Source organism: Cygnus atratus, chromosome 1, assembly GCF_013377495.2.
Source record: "Cygnus atratus isolate AKBS03 ecotype Queensland, Australia chromosome 1, CAtr_DNAZoo_HiC_assembly, whole genome shotgun sequence".
Classification (NCBI taxonomy): domain Eukaryota; kingdom Metazoa; phylum Chordata; class Aves; order Anseriformes; family Anatidae; genus Cygnus; species Cygnus atratus.
The window spans coordinates 140785309-140803992 of record NC_066362.1 but is presented as its reverse complement, the minus strand read 5'-3'; the positions used below and the strand labels follow the sequence as shown (position 1 = coordinate 140803992).

At 43.5% G+C, this 18684-nt stretch overlaps 1 protein-coding gene across 3 annotated transcripts in view; it reads right to left on the bottom strand.

Moving 5' to 3' along the window:
* NPAS2 (neuronal PAS domain protein 2) overlaps nucleotides 1–18684 on the bottom strand; it is a 99782-nt gene that overhangs the window by 47822 nt on the left and 33276 nt on the right. For all 3 annotated transcript variants that reach the window (XM_035558001.2, XM_035558000.2, XM_050715509.1), the window contains exon 2: nucleotides 4324–4377. In XM_035558001.2, coding sequence (XP_035413894.1) covers nucleotides 4324–4355 — 32 coding nt within the window. In that variant the 5' untranslated portion in view covers nucleotides 4356–4377. The remainder of the gene's footprint in view (nucleotides 1–4323; nucleotides 4378–18684) is intronic.

Sequence of the window (18684 nt, the reverse complement as noted above, 5' to 3'; positions counted from 1 at the left end):
TCCAACACTATCAGCTGGGTAAACCATTCATAAAGGAGAAGAGTGGAGATTGATTAAAATGTGGGGCATACCCATCTGTGCAGTTTTAAGAAAGAGAGAGAGAGACCCCAGTCCTGCAGCTCAGCCACTGCACTGGAAAGGGGTCCACCTAGAGCAACCTGCCTGCTTTGCACAGGTCCTCTGTTTATGTCTAAGTTGGGTTATGGAGAGCCATGGGGCTGTTGCCTCCGAGTCATTCAGATCAAGGACCTCAGCAGAGGCTGCTGCAGCTGCCAGCTGGTTCATGTGCCACCTAGCTCAGTCTCCTTTCCAAGGTCGTGAGGGCAAGGATGTGTATCCAGACCTGGGGGCTCAGAAGTGCTAGCAGGGGTCCCCTTCTTGCCCATGTCTGCGTGGCACTGGGCAAATTGCTTACGGTCATGATGGCCAGACTCCTTAGGTGTAAAATGGGGACTCTGCAACTTTCTCTGCCAGTCCTGACTGTTTTGATTGCTGACTCCTCAGAGAAAGCCTACGTCTGCTGCTGTATTTCAAGAGCTCATAGAAAGAAAGGACCCGACTTCATCTGGGGTGTTTTGGCACCTACATAATATTATCATTAATCTGTTGATCATCTTTTCAGCTTTTTCAGTGCTCTTTTTTATTATTTTTTCTTTTTATTTTTTCTTTTTAAATATATATCAAGCTATATACAAGGGAAGGTTTCTGAATGGTCCCTATGAATACAACGATCCCTCTACGTGGAGGGTATCTCCTGGACTTCTGTAGCCATGCAAAAATAGAAATAAATATGACCCAGAAGGTTTGTTTGTTCTTCTGAAAGGTCCTCAAGCAGACAATATTTGCTTTGCTAGTAACATAAAGATCTAAAAATCTGGTTGCATGTAGGCAGGAAAGAAAAGCCAAGAGGTCGGTTCTCCTTCTGAGTGTCTTGGTCCCAGTTAAATCTGCTGTACCTTGTAAGGAGCTCTGCACACATGCTGGTGAAAATCAGAGCAGAATTTAGCCCGGCATTTACGTCCCCCCAAGGACCAGTATGGCAATAAACATTTTCAGCAGAGAAATCACTGCAGAGGCTTCTGGATGTTACTACTGACAGAGGGGTAATTTTTGTTTGTCTTGCTCTCAACCCTGAACACACTTGTAGATGCACTGGATAGAAGCCAATACTTGATTATTTTACAGCATGGAACACAAGAGATTGGGTGGATGCTGCCTGACTGATTCCAGCCTGCTCTTATTACAGCGCAAAAGGCTGTCAGAACAAGATGTGAAAAGCTCCATCCTTATCCTATTTCTGTACAGTTCAAGGGGACTTAAAGAACATCAACATTTTGCTTCCTCATAATTCAATCCTCAGTTCATTTTAAGCTCAAAGGGTCTTGATCCTCCTAAAAATAAAATAAAGCACCAACCATCTATAGGGAAAATGTTGCTTTGCCAAAATATAAAGATGCCTTGACAGAAATGTAAAGTATCTATTTTTAACACTTGACTTTTTATTCACAAAGGAAATAAAAAACCTCCTCTAGTGGAAATAACTCTACCAAGATCTGAATCGATGATCGCAGTTAAATTTAAAAAAGAGAAAAAACCCACAATTAGGTCATCTAAACTATCCCTGTACAGTTGTAAATGCTTTTGTTCAGTCCAGTTGTAAATGTCTTAAATAATGCAGTTTTCAACACTTCCCTTGGAAGATTATTCCCTCGCCTTGTTTACTTCACTGCTAGGGCATATCATTTACAGTAAGCCAAAACAGTCTGTGTCTTAATTCCATACTGTTTGTCCCAGTTCTCCTCCCTCCTCGCTACTCCAAAAAAATATATGGCATATCCAAGGGGAAGAAGGAGATGAATAAAATCTGGATTTTTAGCGAATACAGCTAAAGGCAATACAGGACAGCTTGAATTCAGAAAGATCAAAACCACCAATTTAAAATGTGTTCTCAATAGCCATTTTTATTCTTGTATGTTTGCTGCTTATTGTCTTAAAGAGAGGCTGATACTTGTTGACTAGTAGCTGTTGCACTACGCTGATTTACAATGAAATGTGACTTTACACTAAATTTCACATTCCTCTTTGCTGTCCAATGGGTTATATAATTAGAAATGAATAGAATAGAATAGAATAGAATAGAATAGAATAGAATAGAATAGAATAGAATAGAATAGGATGTTCTAAACATCTTGAAGAGGTCTTCAATGCTGCCAAGTTTGGGGCCATCGTATCCACATTTTAGTGTTTGGAATGAGGTTAGGGAGTCAGGCAGCACAGAACAGGGCTCAAAATAACCAGTATCCTGAAGGAAGAGCTGTGCAGCTCAGCCAAATACGAAACACTTGGCCCAGAGGTGAGAATGCAGATGCCTGTCCTCGGGAGAGGATGGCCACTCTTCTCAGCATGGGCGGGATGTCTGGATAATACAGACTGTATGTGCCAATAAACTGAAGCTGATAGCAAATGGGGGGAGCTACTCACACTTCTCACTTGAGATACCCAGCTCCTGGCCTGGGACCACCCTCAGTGAGTTACATCCAGAAAATTCCAGTCTCACCTACTTTTTACTCAAGAAATGGAAGAAGAGAGCAATTTTCCTTGCATTTTTTTTGCCCCTTCTTGTCTTTCTCCACTTAGAGGAACCCATTCCTCATGCTGAATAGAATAAAACAGACTCTGTTTCCCCTACATCGCAGACGAGATGAGAGCCCCTAGTTTTTAGAGCACAACAGAATAATGTTCAGCCACTGGCTTCTCCCGTGTCTGACTTTCTTTAAAACTTTGGAAGAAAACATTGCAGCTTTTAAACGAATCTTAATGGTTCTAGTATACTATAGTAACTTTAGACTGTTGTGAAGCCTCTCATGATTTTAAACATAATTTCCAATTCAGATTTATTTCTAAATACCAAAATGTACTTAAATTATGATCTAAAGAAGTGATTTCCCCTTTACATTTTAAAAGTTATATATATTTTTTATTCTACCTTGGAGGAGACCTGCCCCAGGGCATGACAAAAATTCCCTCCTCGAACAAGCGGCACGAAAATCACACCAGATGGTGATGACAATCGCCGATCGTGAGGATATGCCTTATCCTATTTTTGTCCTCTCTGTATTCATTTAGCGCATTTTTTCCTCAACAATGCTAATGTCTTGAAAACGGGCAGGACTTAAACGTGCCAAGCGGTGATGCTTGATTGCAGGGGTTGGCTGCCTCCTGTTCACCACCTCCTTGACCCCAGGTGCCCGCACCAGCATCCTACACTCCTTGGGGCCCCGTGCACTCTCTATCGGCCACTGTTGGGCCAGGAGCATGCACAAATTAGAGGTAGGAGCAAAGGAGAGCAGTTAAGCTTGGTAGCGGCGTGTGCTGACCTATATTGGTGAGAAAAAGCTGCAGGGAGGGAAGAAGCGGAGAAGGAATCAAAGGAGATGAAACTGGATCAACTAGTTGTGCCTGGACTGGAAATACTCTCATTAGGGGGAACCAAGGGAAAAAATGCATGCAGCCGACGGCTCCCTCTCAAGCAATTGGACTGTGGGCTGCAGTATTGATAATGCTTCCAGAAAAAAAAATATAAAAATAAAAAATCAACAACCACAAATGCTTCCAAACAGCTTTAGTGACACTGCAGATGCCAGCCAGATTGGATAGTTATTAGCGTTTGTTTGCCGCGGTTCTTCTGCCTTGAAGCACACCCTTCCCCTGCCCACAAAGTGCTCACAACAATTTCCTGCCCACGGATCAGCTGGGACTTTATCCTGGAGTGAAGAAGAGATGTGAATAAATGTTTCTGCCACTTTAGGGCTGACACAGCACTTTGAAAGGTCTTTATCTGGTAGGAAAGTAACTTCTGGGTGTTTTCATCACTGTTAGATAAGCATTGCTGAATAAATGACCATCATGTTATATAAAAAAAAACCACATTTTTAAAGTTACTTGTCTTTTGCAAGATGTTTCTTATAAAAAACAACCAAAACCAACACACATTTTATACACTCTGGGAGCTAGGATGATGTGCCATAGCAGCAGGAGTATGTTGTTGGTTCTTCAATCCTTGTGGTCTGCAGTACTGTGAAAAAAAACGATCAATGCCTTTGCTTTTTTGACAATTTCTGCAGGAAACATTGCTAAGTTATTTTCCTCTTACAGGGTAGCCAGGAATAGGAATCTGTGATATGGCAATTTTTCAAGTTGCGCTTGGCTTTCTTTTCCTCTCTCTTTTTGATTAATTGATTACGGATAAAGCAGCTTCTGCAGCAACAAACACTATTAAGCTCTCCGCGAGTTAAACAGAGTTATAAAAGAAGAAGTGCTCACCTCTTTGCCCTGTCTTTCTCATCTTCATCCATTAGATTGTCTAAGCAGTTTTTTCTGTTGAAGGAATGCAAGAATCGTTATGAATCGTCATGTTGTTAGCTCTACTTGCAGGTTAATCTCAGTCATGCTATTCCATTTTAATAACAGAGTGATGATATCCAGGTCAGATAAATGTGTCAGCAGTGCTCTGTGCCACAGTCCTTGGTTTTAAGGAACATCCATCGCAGATAACATTATTCCTCAGCATCATGCTAGCTGTAGGGGCTGCAGCCAGGGATGAAGGCTCCCAGGCACAACACTGTGTGCCAGCACAATACAAAAACAGACATTTCTTGGGGGATTTTCAGTGTCAAGGTTACTTCCTGCCAGCTTGCAGGCCAGATGAACCCCAGGGTGTGAGCAAGTTGAGGAGGCAGTTTCAGCCCTCCCAAAAATGGGTGGGCTGGACTGGTACAGAGCCTGGGGGGGCCGAGCAGACCCGGTGCCCTGAGGAGGAGGAGGAGGCTGCATGTTTCCTCCAGCCCCTCACCGCATCTCACACCTCTGCCACAGCACAGGAGCTGCAATCCTGCTGCATCCCACACAAATATTTTCCGAATGGGCAGCACAACGCTGCTGTGAGCCCTGGGCATGGTCAAAGCATCATTTCCAAAGTGACAGTGTAGCAGCGTGCCATGATAATGCTCGTTTTCAAAAACCAGATTTTCATTTAATGTTTCCTCAAAATGTAGGACATAAAGAAAATTGAAGGGGGGAGGAGGGAAGTTAATTGCCGTGCATTATTTAAGTCCATGGTATTTTCCACATATGAGTCACACAGGAATTTGCCTGTTTAAGGAACGTTTTATTAAAAAACAGGAGTGAAAAGTTATCGATGCTAAGAACAGTGGATAAATTCCCTCCTTCTGTCAGTGGCTCTTTTACAGTCATGTTCCACCTGCTTATTACTCAACAGTTAGCTAAGAACATGCAACTACCCTGTAATTTTTTATCAAATATAAGAGGAATGAAAAATTAAAGCTACAGGTCAGTGATTGGAGGGTAAAGCTAGTGCTTCACAGGATTCAATGTGCTGACAGAGGAGCATAAATAGAAAATATGAAGGCTGAAGGAATCCTGTTATACAGAACAAAATAAAAAATAACACCATGTAGTTTTTTTTTTTTTTTTTTCCAAATACTTCCTTGACTTGAAAACAGGCAAGTCAGCCATATAGCAATCTATATTTTAGACTAGGAATGTGTATAGACCCAGTTAAATTTGTAATAAAAATCCAATATCATTTTACAAATGCTATAGGTGATTATTCCCCCAGCCGAAGAGTTGGGCTGCTAGCCCAACAAGTGAGTTTTCAAATAATTCAGGAAAAAGTGTAATGACAAATTCAGTGTTTTTTATTGCTGTTTGCTCACATACTGAAACGGAAATGTTCAGCTATGTTATCTGAGAGTAATGAAAGCATCAGTAGTATGGCAAGGGGTGGCACTTAGCATTTTGTTATCTTTCGTTGCTAGACCTTAGCTCAAAACGCTCCATAGCATGCACTCCTGTTGAATGCAGGGTATGACATGTGAGGTGGGGCGGCGGCAGCAGAGGACGCCGCTTTCTGTGAATCACCGAAGATCTTCCTCTGAGGCCCTTCTATTTGCAACAGATTCCCAGCAGAAAGCAGGAATACAGGGACCAGAGCTCTGGGTGGCTCTGAGTAGGGTTGGGGGCAGATGGGGCACTCGGGAGCAATGCTGCTCAGCCCTATCTGTTTCCACCAGGCATGGCAGACCTATGGAAAGAGGCTTCCTGCAGCTGCACTCCACAAACTGTCAAGGAATTGCACTGGGGGGAAGCCTCTACCCTTACCAGGGAGCAACAGGTCTAACTGGTCTGTTCTGCCAGGGATTTGGCTAGATCTGTACAGCAATGCATGGCCGGCTTCCAGTAAACAAGGTTTCTCACTGACTGACATGAAATTCTGGACCTGCTGTGCTGTTGCTAGTGTTAGACAATATTTAATTGTCATTTCACTTCTGTTTGCTCACACGGCAAAATCTCCAGAGCATTGTAAGCATCGCTAGCAGTGTTTGCCAGTACATATGTACCATATGAAATTAAAACTGCTCTCAATAAAATAGATCCGGCAGAATGTACAACTGCTGCTAACCAGTGCTGTCACACCTCTCCTGAGCCTGATAAGATGCTGGCTAACACCAGGAGGAGGAACCCATGCCACGGAGCTCAGGAATGCGCTTAGGGCAGCCTGCTTGCTTCGCATTATCCTCCCAGTCCTGGAGCCAGCAGGGTCCCAAGTGGCAAGCTGGGAATCTCCTCTTTCATCCTTGTCAGTGCCTGGCTGAGCAGGCAATGCTGGCTCCCTGCAGTGACGGAGGAGGCAGCGAATTCCAGGGCCCGCTGCCACACTTCCCCTGCAAAGGCATGACATAAAAAACGAGTAGCACCAGGATTTCATAAAACAGTCCTTTCATGCGAACAGAGGATTGGAAAACCTACGGGTAATGGCACCACATTACCTAACTCCTGCCAACAGAGTGTTTAACAGGGACATTTTTGTTTGGGGCTTCATCAGTAGCATCATCATTATCAACAAAGAGTGAAGAAGCTATCAGTCCTGAAGCTGGGAAACACCTGAAAGAAGGAGAAAGCTCACATACTCCTACCATGACAGCACTCAGACAAACAGACACACAGAAAGACACACACCCACAAGCAGAGCAAACCAAACCAACGGCAAGTTTTTCAGCTGTTGCCTGAAGTGCTCCTCAGACAACTTCCTACCATCAAAAGAGCTTAATTTTAAGAAGTAGGAATGTACAGCATGAGAAACAAGGCAGGCAATAAAGGCCATCATCACATCTGGGACATCTGGATGGGCTGATGGCTGGGCCCCTTCTGTACAGAAACATGTACAGAAATACTTTATTTCATATGTCTTCCTTTTTGGGATATTTTTTCTCTGTTTTTCATGATGAGTGCTTCTTCAGCTAGCGGGGAAATGTGGCATTCTGGAAACAAAAGAATGGCTAAAACTCTTAAACCATGCACCCCTGGCTTAGTTATCAGATGGGGAATTACAGCACTAACATCTCCCCCCCATTCATACAATGAAGAGTTGCTTGGGGAAGGATTAATTCAAGCATGGTGCCAGCTCACTCCGGGGACTCCCCAGAAGAAAGGCTGCATGTGTTTGTTTTGATACAGCCTATTCCCAGTGGACACAGAGCTTGCACTGTAAAATTCTTCTGGCCCCAATCACCTCATGCTGCACTGGAAACATGGCTTTTAGTGAGTTAAACTATCATTCTCCTGTGTCAGGGATGTTGGTTTCCCTCCTTACTGTCCTACTGCTCACGAGAATACACCATAAAATGACTGACACTCAAATGCAAGTAAGCAGCTATTGATTTCCCAATAAGTTGCCACGTGGTCAGCTAATCTCAGGTCGTGCAAATCAGCCTGACATTTAACAAGAATTTTCAATCACCTTTGTTTAACTCAGCTGAAGGCAATCTCTCTGTTGACGATGACGAAGACAGAGACGTAAATCTCCTTTAGAGGCCCTGGGATGTGCCTGGGGAAGCCTGGTGAGCAATCACAGGCATGCACAGCCACACTGCTGCGCTGGCACCGCTGCCAGGTCCCCTGCCTGGGATGATGGCACCAAGGTCTGACTGTGGACACATGGCAGCGTTGTCCCATGGGTGCTACACAGCACTAAAGTAGACTAAAAAGTAGAGTATTTCCCTTCCAAGCCTTGCTGGGGGGGCAAAGAGAAAGACTAGCACATGGGAAGGAAATAGAGACAGGCAAGAAGTGACTATCTGAACATTTAAAATGTCTTGTTCTACGTTTCTTTAACATGTATGAAGCACTCAGACAACCCACCATGAGGGTTATGGTGGGTACACACACAGGAAGGATTTGTATCAAATCAGAATAAATTGAGACATTCACAGGCACATCAAACTTGTATGCACCCCTCCACATTTATTTTTCATATGTAAACCTCTGAGCTGTTACAAGAACATGCTAGGGCCCATAGCTAAATACAGCACAATCCCACCCATCCCCAAACTGATTTATGAAAATGCAAACAGAGTAACCTGAAGAAAACTTAAGAAAATAATAATAAAAAACCCTCTCTCCCTATGATATACATTGTTATTTGAGAAGGGACCGTGCCTTTTGAGTGGAAGAAAGGCAGTCTGCAGTTACAAGAGGTCATGTTATGCTGCAATTGTTACGGGAATCGCTGTTTTTATGAGCGAAGGAGAAATCCAGTATCATGGTGTCTACCTTTAGAGTTATGATTGCTTTTGTCTGACAGTGTGCAGCTCAGTCTTCGTGCCTTCAGTGGTTTACTACATTTTGTTTATACTAGAGAAGAGGTTGTTTATAAGTTTCCCAAAAAGGTACAGGACAGAAAGAAAAAAAGAAGAAAACTTTTTGAAAAGATAAACTTCATGAAACTCATGCGCTTCTCCATGTTTCATACACATTTTCACTGAATCTTTAGCTGGTGCCTGGCTTAAAGCAAAACAGACGTTAAAAAAATAGTCCAAATGTAGACAATGAAAATGATGTAATTTGACAGAAATTAATGCTCTGCTCTTCTGAGCTGGGGCTGGCAGGAGACTGCTCACAGGTAATGCAACTGAGTGTTACGAGATTATAATGAGAAGTAAAAGCTCATAATGTACTCTGGTTTTATCCATTACGTTTTTCCCATTTAGTGGGAAAAAGTATCCTTTTCTGAATGTCAGGAGTGTTGCACCTATTTCTGTGAGCTTCCCCCCACTACCCTGGTGGTGCTTAGATTTTGGGGGTGTGCAGCACATGAATCCCTATGGCCATGGCATGATTCACATCTGTTTGAGCCAGGAGTAACGCTGCCAATGCCAGCAGCAAGGCATGCAAGGAGGGCAGCTGGGGTGAGCGCGAAGCGCCCTTTATCTCTAGCTTGTGAGCAAGGCGTAAAGTTTGTGCAGAGCCTGACGTCTCTGACAGAGACCAGTACATGCATGCTCGTTATCTTCCTTGTTATGATCGTTACCGAATGGTGAAAGCCACTCAGACTTCAGTGAGCAGGCTAAGTGAATCCCCCGGTTCAACCCCGCTCCGCTCTCCCCTCACACGGCTGCAAAGAGAAAGGCAAACAAATTAAACTAACATTAATCAGCAAAGACTGCCATCTGTATAACTCCGAGCATTTCTCCGCGTGCCTGTCCCCTTCCAGCAATGCTAAACAGGATTAGCCTTCCGTGGGCGGATGGGGAAAGTAGGTCAGTTTGGTAACATTGCTGCGTGCGATGAGCGGAGGACGTGATTGTAATGGTCTGCTCATAGCTTGCTCTCCTGCGGAGTGGGACCTGGGCTCGTCGTGGGGCACACGGTCCTCAGGAGGGAAAGCCTGTTTGTCTAGGGAGAAGGACAGCACCCTTATAGAAGGACAACACATTTACAGAAATGGGGGCTTTGCAAAAAATGGACAGTGCATTGGATTTGATGTGTGTTTTAACAAGGAAACCAAGGCATGGGGCAGTTAAAGGCTAAATTACTACTAGTTCGGCATATGCATATTTCCCTCTTCTTATAAAACTGTGCAGAGTCAGGCAGTGTGTTACCACCATAAGTGTAGGAAAAATGGGTCATTTTTTAGAAAAAGGGGGTGCACAGCCAAACATTTGTCAAAGATTGTGCTCAGGCAAAATGGCAATGGATGGTAAATCATCGAGCGGAGGTACTGTCTTTCTGTGTTGACTTTATTGGGTGTGTAGGGATGGTGTCAGGAGAGCCAAAGCTCACCTTGACGCTTGCAGGGAACATCAACGGCAACAAGAAGAGCTTGTTCTGCTACACCAGTAGTAAAAGGTTGAACAAGGAAAGACGGTTACAGAACTGGAGTGGTGGGTGGATTAGTGAAAGCAAACAGGTATGTCTGAGGTACCTATGCCTTCTTTGTCCTTGCCTTCACCAGCAAGGTCAGCCAGGCCTATGTGTTTGAGGCAGGGCCATGGAGGAGCAGAAGGACCAGCAATGATGAGGGAACTCAAGGGAGCTTGAGGAAATTTGCCCCATAAAAGCTGGGGGGGGGCCTGGTGGTCAGCCTCCACTGGTGCTGGGGGAGCTGGTGGTGTCCTCAACTGGGCTGATTTCTCTCATCTCTGAGAGGCTGTGGAGACTAGGGGAGGTCCCTGATGACTGGAGAAAGGCAGATATGCCCATCCTTCACACAAACAAAAAAACACTAATGGATTTACCAAGTGTAAATCATGCCTGAGCAACTTGATTGCCTGCTATAACTGACAGGATCTGAAGATGGAGACAGAGCGGTCTGTGTCATTTATGTTGGCTTCATGCTCAAAGGCAGGGCTGCTATCGGGGGACACAGGATGGTAGGCCCTGAAGCACTTGCCCCGTGAGGAGAGGATGGGGGAGTTGGGCTGGTTCAGTGTGGACAAGAGATGGCTTTGGGGCATCTAACAGGCCCCTAGTTCCTACAAGGAGTCAATGAGGAGCTACAACCAGGCTCTTCATGGTGGTACAGGGTGGGAGAGCAAGAAATAATGAGCATAAATTGAAAGAAGAGAAACTTCTCCTCATGAGGACAACCCGGCAGTGGAGCAGGCTGCCCAGAGAGGCTGTGCTGTCCCAGTCCTTGGAGGTTGTCAAGACCTGACGGGACAGCCCTGTGCAATCTGTCCTGACCTCAGAGCTGCCCTGCTTTGAGCAGGAGGTCGGACTGGACTCTACCTGAGGTCCCTTTCAACCTGAACTGTCCTGCGATTCTGGATCTACTGAGCTGGCTACCACCTGGAACATCCTCAGTGTATTAGTCCCCCTGAATAAGTTCCTATAAAACATATGTTCCAGAAATCTATTTTAATATGTTTTTGCTCTTCTGTGCTACAAATAGCTTGTGCACTGTCTCCCCTACACTGACATCTCTCCTGCTTCATAAACCTGGCATCTAGGAGAAAAAAATGTGAGATACACATCTTAACATTGCATGTCTGTATGTCATGTGTCTGTCATGTCATTTTTAGACATCGATTTAAAAGAATACTCACTTTATAATAGAATTACAAAAGAAAAAAAAATGAAGAAAAAGGCCTCTCATGAGAACAGCCCTTGACTGAAAAAAAAATTATTTTTCTCTCTCTCTACTTCTCATGTTCTTAATCTGTTTTAGGTATTTATAAAACTTTAATCCTCACAGTATCAAAAGTCCCAAATGTACAAAGACTTCAGCATGTACTTAATTCTACACTGCTATAAGAAGAACCCTCATGGATGTGTATCTTTGCAAAATCCAGGCCTAAATGTAGAGGTAGATCTGCACAGATTATTTTGCAATAAATAAAACTACAAAAATAAATAAATAAAGCCCTGAGACCTTCCCTTGAAAATGGACTCAGTTATAAAATATTCTCAGTTGTAAAAATCTGTTAAAGTTTATTTGCTTCTGCAAATATTTAAGTAGAATAATATAACATTTGACCTATGATCTTCTGATGGTCAAACGCTCAGCCAAAGCAGGCAAACTGGCAGAATACATGGGTATAACACTAAAGATTTATTTGTCAAAATCTCAAGGATTGTTGTTTTGTTTGGCATGAACTACCTGAGAAAAACTAACACAAGCAGAAAATCAGCCTTTTTCGATGGGTCTGTTGTCAAAGTTGCTGTCTTTTCTTTTTTTATTATTATTATTTATTTTATTTTTTTTTCCACCAGCAATAGCCTTGACAAGATCTTTTTAATCTTTTCCATCTAATTAAACAGGCTACAGTTGTAGTACAGTGTAAAGCAAAATATCCAGGAGCTGAAATAGGATGGTCTCATCCCTCCTAATTTTTTGTTTGTTTGTTAACTATGTAGGGATGGCTCTCAAAAAAACAAATTACTCTTCTGTTAAAGGCTCTGGGCCTAGGTGTAATTTTACTTACAGAGGATAAATTTACTCCAGAAGAGAATTCTGAACCTGTGACAGCACTGTCAAAATTTACACTGGTTACAATGGTGTCCCCTCTGCACATAAGATGATGAACTATGAGGCCACATGTTTCTGTGGAGATTTCAGAAAGAAAGGGGAAAATACACCAGAAACTAAACATGAAATCCAATTTCTTTCTAGGCTTAGGTGTCTAACCTCATGTGGCAGCTCCCCCTCCACTGAGCAGGACTTGTGGTGAAGGGTTGTCCTCTCTTGGTGGCCTTGTCTTCTCCCTACCCTGATAGCACCTTGCTTGCTTTCCAAACCATCAAAAACCAGTGGAGCCATCTCCATGAGGCGGAGACTAGGACTCAAGGCAGGCAGTGAGTGTTCTCCTTGGCCTCAACCTCATGGACATCCCAGCCTGGTGACAACCACGGGGACTCAGCTGCTCTGCCATTGATGGGGGCTGGAGGTGGGAGGCATGTGGCAAAACCACCACTGCAGAGAGCATGCAGGAAGCAACAGCTACCCTGCCCTGTGTCAATGCAAAGCTGTGGCCTAAATCTTCTGCTGTACAGGGGAAAAATATCCCTGCATAATATGAAGAAATAAATACAGATATCAACACCAATAATCCCATCACTTTTGTGTTAACAGCTTGATAACATATCTGCTTATAACTCACACACTGCACTAAATTTTCTGCTCTGTAGTAACTATCATATTCCTGTCAGCAGAACTAAATATTTAATCATCTGGGGAGATGAATCATGAAAAGCTGTTTGGGGGAGATATTTTTAAATGGACGATTTGTTGTAATTTAATTTTGAAAACTTGCTGTCTCTCTCTTCTCTCGGGAGGGACCTTGTAAGCCTGTGACCATACAGGCTATTGCCCTGTACCGCCTGCTGTCTCCCTTGCAGGTGATCCATGTAATCTGATGGGTTTTAAGGTCATCTCTGACAAGACCAAGCTCAGTCTGGCTGGGCACTGCTAAGCCTAGAGATACAGAGAGGCCAGAGACACACGCTCTGCCTGGTTGCATGGACCTTGTAGCTGGATACACTCCAGTTGCAGTCCCATAGTTTCATGCCCAAGTCCGTAAGCCTGCTGAGAGTTCAGACACAGCATCAGACCAAGGTTGCATCCATGTTCTACACCATCACCTGCCTTTGTGACCTTAAGCCTTTCCTACCACGGGCTGAGCCATGCTCCAGCCCCAGTGCCAGCATGTCCCCAACGACGTGCCAAGCACCGCTGTTCTCAGCCTGCTCCTGCTACCAGTGGTTCCCATTTCTACACCGATAAAGTTTCTCCAGCGTGATGCAAAATTCAGATCAGGTTTTACAAAATGAATCTCTGAGGAAAAGGGATAATTATTAAAGGGCTTCATTAGTGCTTTGCAATCTTAATTATGATAATTATATTTTTGTAGCTAATATAACCGAACTCCTGCTTTTAAATCCCATTAATAAGCATTTTTAATCCTTCTCCTACTGGGCCAACAAAACCATAATGTTGAACTCTATATTTACACAGGGCACTACTTAATAAAAATGATGCACTGTTTATTTAGGGCTTCCATTCCCTTTTATCTGCACTTTGAACACGTGCCTTCTCCCAGGACGCAAGGAATAAAGGAGAGCAGTAAAGATGAACTCAGCAGCTTGGGCTCAGTTTCTCTTCCTGGCAATGTGAGAGCAGGTGAGCACCTCCATGGATGGGGCATCCACAGCTTCTCTGGGCAGCCTGTTCCAGTGCCTCACCACCCTCTGAGTGAAAAATCAGAGGAGTTCAGATACCACGGGGAGCCCACCTGGACCTTGCTGGCAACCACATCCATCCCACTGCCCTTCACTTTCCATGGTGCCTCTGCAAGGAGCCAGTGGAGCCCTGCCTGTGCCTGGCCTGGATCAAGTTCTTCAACCAGCATGCTCTGAAATGCCTCACCTCTTCCATGAAAGCAGCTGGCATTGGCCAGCATCAGCAAGCCAGATGCACTGCAGGGATATGATTTAATACTGAAGCCTGATACACCTATTTCGTCTTCTTTCATTAAGCTGTGGGTCTTAATTGATGGTCAGAGCCAGGGGAAAAGGTGGCAGCTGGAGGGGAAGGGTCAAAAGAAATCTCAGTAAAATAGGAATGCCTAAGTCCACAAACCATTCATCCAGTGCGTGAGCTGGAAGAGGCACCTACCCACCCAGCTGCTGGAAATCTTGCAAGGTGCCAGCAAGTGACACCAGTATAAATGGCCTTTTCTGAGTGCAGTTTATAATCCCTGATAGAGGAGAATTTGCTGTGTCCTACATTGTAAACCACCCACTACCACCCAGTTGCAATGGACTAGCGGATTTTTTTTATGTCCGATTGCAGCCAAATATTTTACAGTTACTGACACAGAGTAAAAGATCAAAGGTGGAACAGCATGCAAATTCAGATATCTCAATAAAGAAATGAAAACAATAAAGCATGTATTAAATATTATCTGCCCATTAATCTCTGGAGTAAATTCAGAAAACTAATTAAAAGCTTCTACACAGATAAATGATAAGCTTCTTTATTCAATGAGCTCAACATATGAACAAACAGAGGTTTGTGTTGATATCATCGTTATTAGCAATTGCATTAAAGCAAATGATTTTTGCTGTGCTACTGGGAATACAGTGATTTAAAAAACAAAATGTTAAGAGATGAAAAATTCAAATCTTCTCTGTACTGAACATATCACATTTCCTGTTCTTTTTTAATTTTGGGGGGGGGTAATGATAACTCTTATGGGTCAGCATGACAAACAAAAACAATCAAAAAAACCCTCAAACCAAACACAAACAAGACAAAGAAGAGAAAAGACTGAAGCCTGTGCAGAACCAGCAAAAATCTCTGCATAATCATTCTACGGTGGAAGGCCAGCTTTATTGGGCAACCTTGCCTTCCTGCATGGGAAATTTTCTAATTCATCAAACCTTACTGCACCTCGCGTCTCTTTTCCTGCTACCGGCTTCACCACTGGCAGGGGATTTTGTCTGAATTTTGTCGGGAGGTTTTGTCTCCTCAACCGTAATTGATAGATGTTCTATTTTTGTGGTGGAACAGCTCTGCCTTGCGTGACGTGGCATTGCAGTGCTGCATAGGGAGCTCGCAAGGCAGCAAGCGCTGCTCTCCCGGGGTGCTCAGGGCATAGCCCCCCTTCCAGGCAGCTCTTCTGGGGGGTGCGACTTGGGAAAGGGGGGTCCTGAGCGACACTCAGGACTCGAATACACAATTCGAGTTGTGTACAGGTCAAGTTGTGTATTCAATATATACACAGAGCCTGAAATAATTAATTTAAATACATAGCTGGTCCTGAATCAGGTTATTTAGGATCAGTCAAAATGGCTTCAGAAGCTACGACATCCTCCTGTGGATCCTATACATGGAAATACCTTGGAAGAATTGATTTTGCATTCCAGTGTCCCTGTGCTGCTTAGCATAAAAACAGCTTTAAATTGATGAAATGGGGGAATGAGAGCAAACTATAACTGCTTTTGTTTATATTTTTTCATACTCAAGCATCTCCCTATTTCATATTGTATATTAAACTCTCCCTATTGACTAAAATGAAATCAAGGTTTCAAAATGTCTCAGCCTAATGTCCTCTTGAACACAGGCTAAATGCAAGACATAGTCCAGAGAGTGTAAAGTGCATTTAAATTTTAGCATATTCACTCAACCGCTGTGTTTCAGAAACACAGAAGCCATTAAAAGCCCCATAACAAAGCATCAAATTATGCCTCTGCCAGATATTAACTTTGAAAAGAAAGAATAAAGGCACTCTGAAAACCATAGTGAAACAGCAATATGCTGATTCACCTCATGCTCATGTACTGTGAAAGTTAGAATTGCAAAATAATATATCTTTTCTGTGCCAAATGGTAGGAAAGCATGTTTTGGCTACAATGGGTGCTTTTTTTTTTTTTTTTTTTTTTTTTTTTTTTCCATTCTGAATGTACATTTACCCTTTCCACTTCTAGGAAAATCTGCTGTCAGAATGATAGGGTGATGTATTACTTTATTTGTCATCTGTGTCAAATATTCATACAGACACACTAAGAACGTGTCCCAAAAAGCCTGAGTTGTTGCACACTGCTACACATCACTCTTAATTACCAGGGGTAAAAAACATGAGGGGGGGAAAATGACACAATTCTAGATCTCTACTCATGCTGAATCACATTTTGGTTCAAACACAGTGCCGTGGCCATTACTGGAGCACCACAGATGGAAAAAATAGGACTTGAACCTTCGATACACCATGAGTTTTGCAGGTAATCTAAAAAAAAAATCAGAATTAACTACTATACAGAAAGGAAGGTACTTTACAGTGTATCTATTCTGCTGTGACTTCAGCTCTTGTCAGCATACCTGATCCGGCTTTGAACAAGCAGTGAGGCAGGAAGGTGGCTCAGTGTAGGTCTGCTGGCTTACATATTTACGCAGTACCACCAAAAAAATAGAGGAAAAGAGAAGGAAGCATCTGGCAGGGAGCCCTGGCCGGGTCCTGTGCTGTGGCTGGTGCTGGGTCAGGCCCTCTGGCTCACAGCCTCGTGTGAAACACCCGGGAGAGGCAATCGCAGGCCTGTGGCTCAAGATGGGGAGAAAAGGGAAAGCTCCCAAAATCCACATAAAAAGGTATCCTGAAAGCAGTTTTGGGAAACCACAGGAGGAAAAGCTTTTGTCATGGGATGGATTGGGATGTTTGGTCAGAGAGATACTATTGCTGCTCCTTGTCTGGTGGGTTTCAAGCAGTCTCAAGGGTGTCTATAGAAACTGAAGCAACTTTAGTGTCTGCAGAAAAGACAATTTATAGAAACTGTGACAAAAATACCATAAACTCCAATACCACAGCACTTCACTTTATTATCATACATTTTACTGCCACACTATTATAGGGGTATTTGAGTATGGGGATTTTTTCCTTTAAACAGAACAACATTTGGTTCCCCTTGGGTGTTTTTTTCCCCCTTCGTCTGCCTGCCTTTGGATAATTCAAAAGGCAAGCTCCTGAAAAAACTTTTCTGCTGGTTCCTATTATTTCCTACTTCAAGTTAAAGAAAAAGTACATGATGTTAAATCTGAACACCAAGACTTTGTGAATGTGTAAACTTCAGAACTCCAAACCTTTCAGACTGTGCCAATGTAAACCACCTAAAGTGCAGAGAATTAAGTACACTTTATCCTCTCTGTCCATGATTGAATGTGTTCCAGTACTCCTAAAATTGGCAGCAGGGAGTCTCTCAAATCCCCCAGAGTGGAGTGGGGCTTTTTCAAACGGGTATGAGAAAAAGAGGGAGATCCTCATCCAAATCTCAGTCCCAACCCTGTAGCTCTCTCCTTTGAAAATCCTCATCTTTTGCTTTTAATGTCCTCACTCTCAAGGACACGGGGCAGGAAAAGAAGAAACCTACCTCTGCTGAGTGAAACACTCTGTGTTCCCTTAGTTCCCATTCCCTTAGTTCCTGGGAAGATGGCGCAGAAATGTTAATGAGCACTTTGAGTGCCTATATCACCCACGCTTTTACATGTTGCTCCATCAATGTCTAACCAACCTGTTGTCTGGTCCAACCCCTGACAGCTGAAAGGGCTGAGATGCACATTTGGGACCCAGCACCACTGGCCAGCACCTTCTCCCCTCCACAGGCAGTACCATCCCTGCTCCCCTTTCTTGCCCTGGGCCCATTGCGTGTCTCAGAGGCTGTGCACCAGCACTGCCATAAATAACACGTCGCGTGTGTTGAAGATGGGTATCTGGGAGCCCGTGAGTGCTGCTACACCACTCCAAGCTGGACGTACACGTTGGCCATGGGGAGCTGGAGTTTGGCTGCCTGGGTCTGAGCTGGTGCTGGTGAAGGGAACCCCAACAGAAAAGCCAATAAAAGGCTGGCACCCCTTTGATCTGCTCCCATCTCTTCATAACTTGGAAATGTTTCACTGGAATGAGCATCTTCGGTTCGTCCAGTGTCTAATTCCAGGCTGTTTTAAAACTGACATTAGCCTGAGAAATAATGCCGAGTCTTAAACTACACTGTGAGGCGTGCAGTAAATTTTTAGTCAGCTAAAGAGCGAGGAATGAAATGCAAGATAATGTTTTTCCTGATATATTTTTTTCTTTCTCTTCATGGAGATATTGATGGGAAGGATAGTAATATTGCTGCTGAATTCTGACCCGCATCGCTGTAAAGATATATTATGTGCATCAGTCCAGCAGGCAGTTCTCTCAATCTTGCTTCCTCTGCAAATGCAGTTATCTGGCTCTGGCACTTTGCAAAATCCTCTAAATTACTATTAAATTAAATACTTTTAATTTATGGAGGATTGTAGCTGAACTCATATTTCTTTCCATTAATTATCAAGTATTTTACTGACTCTGT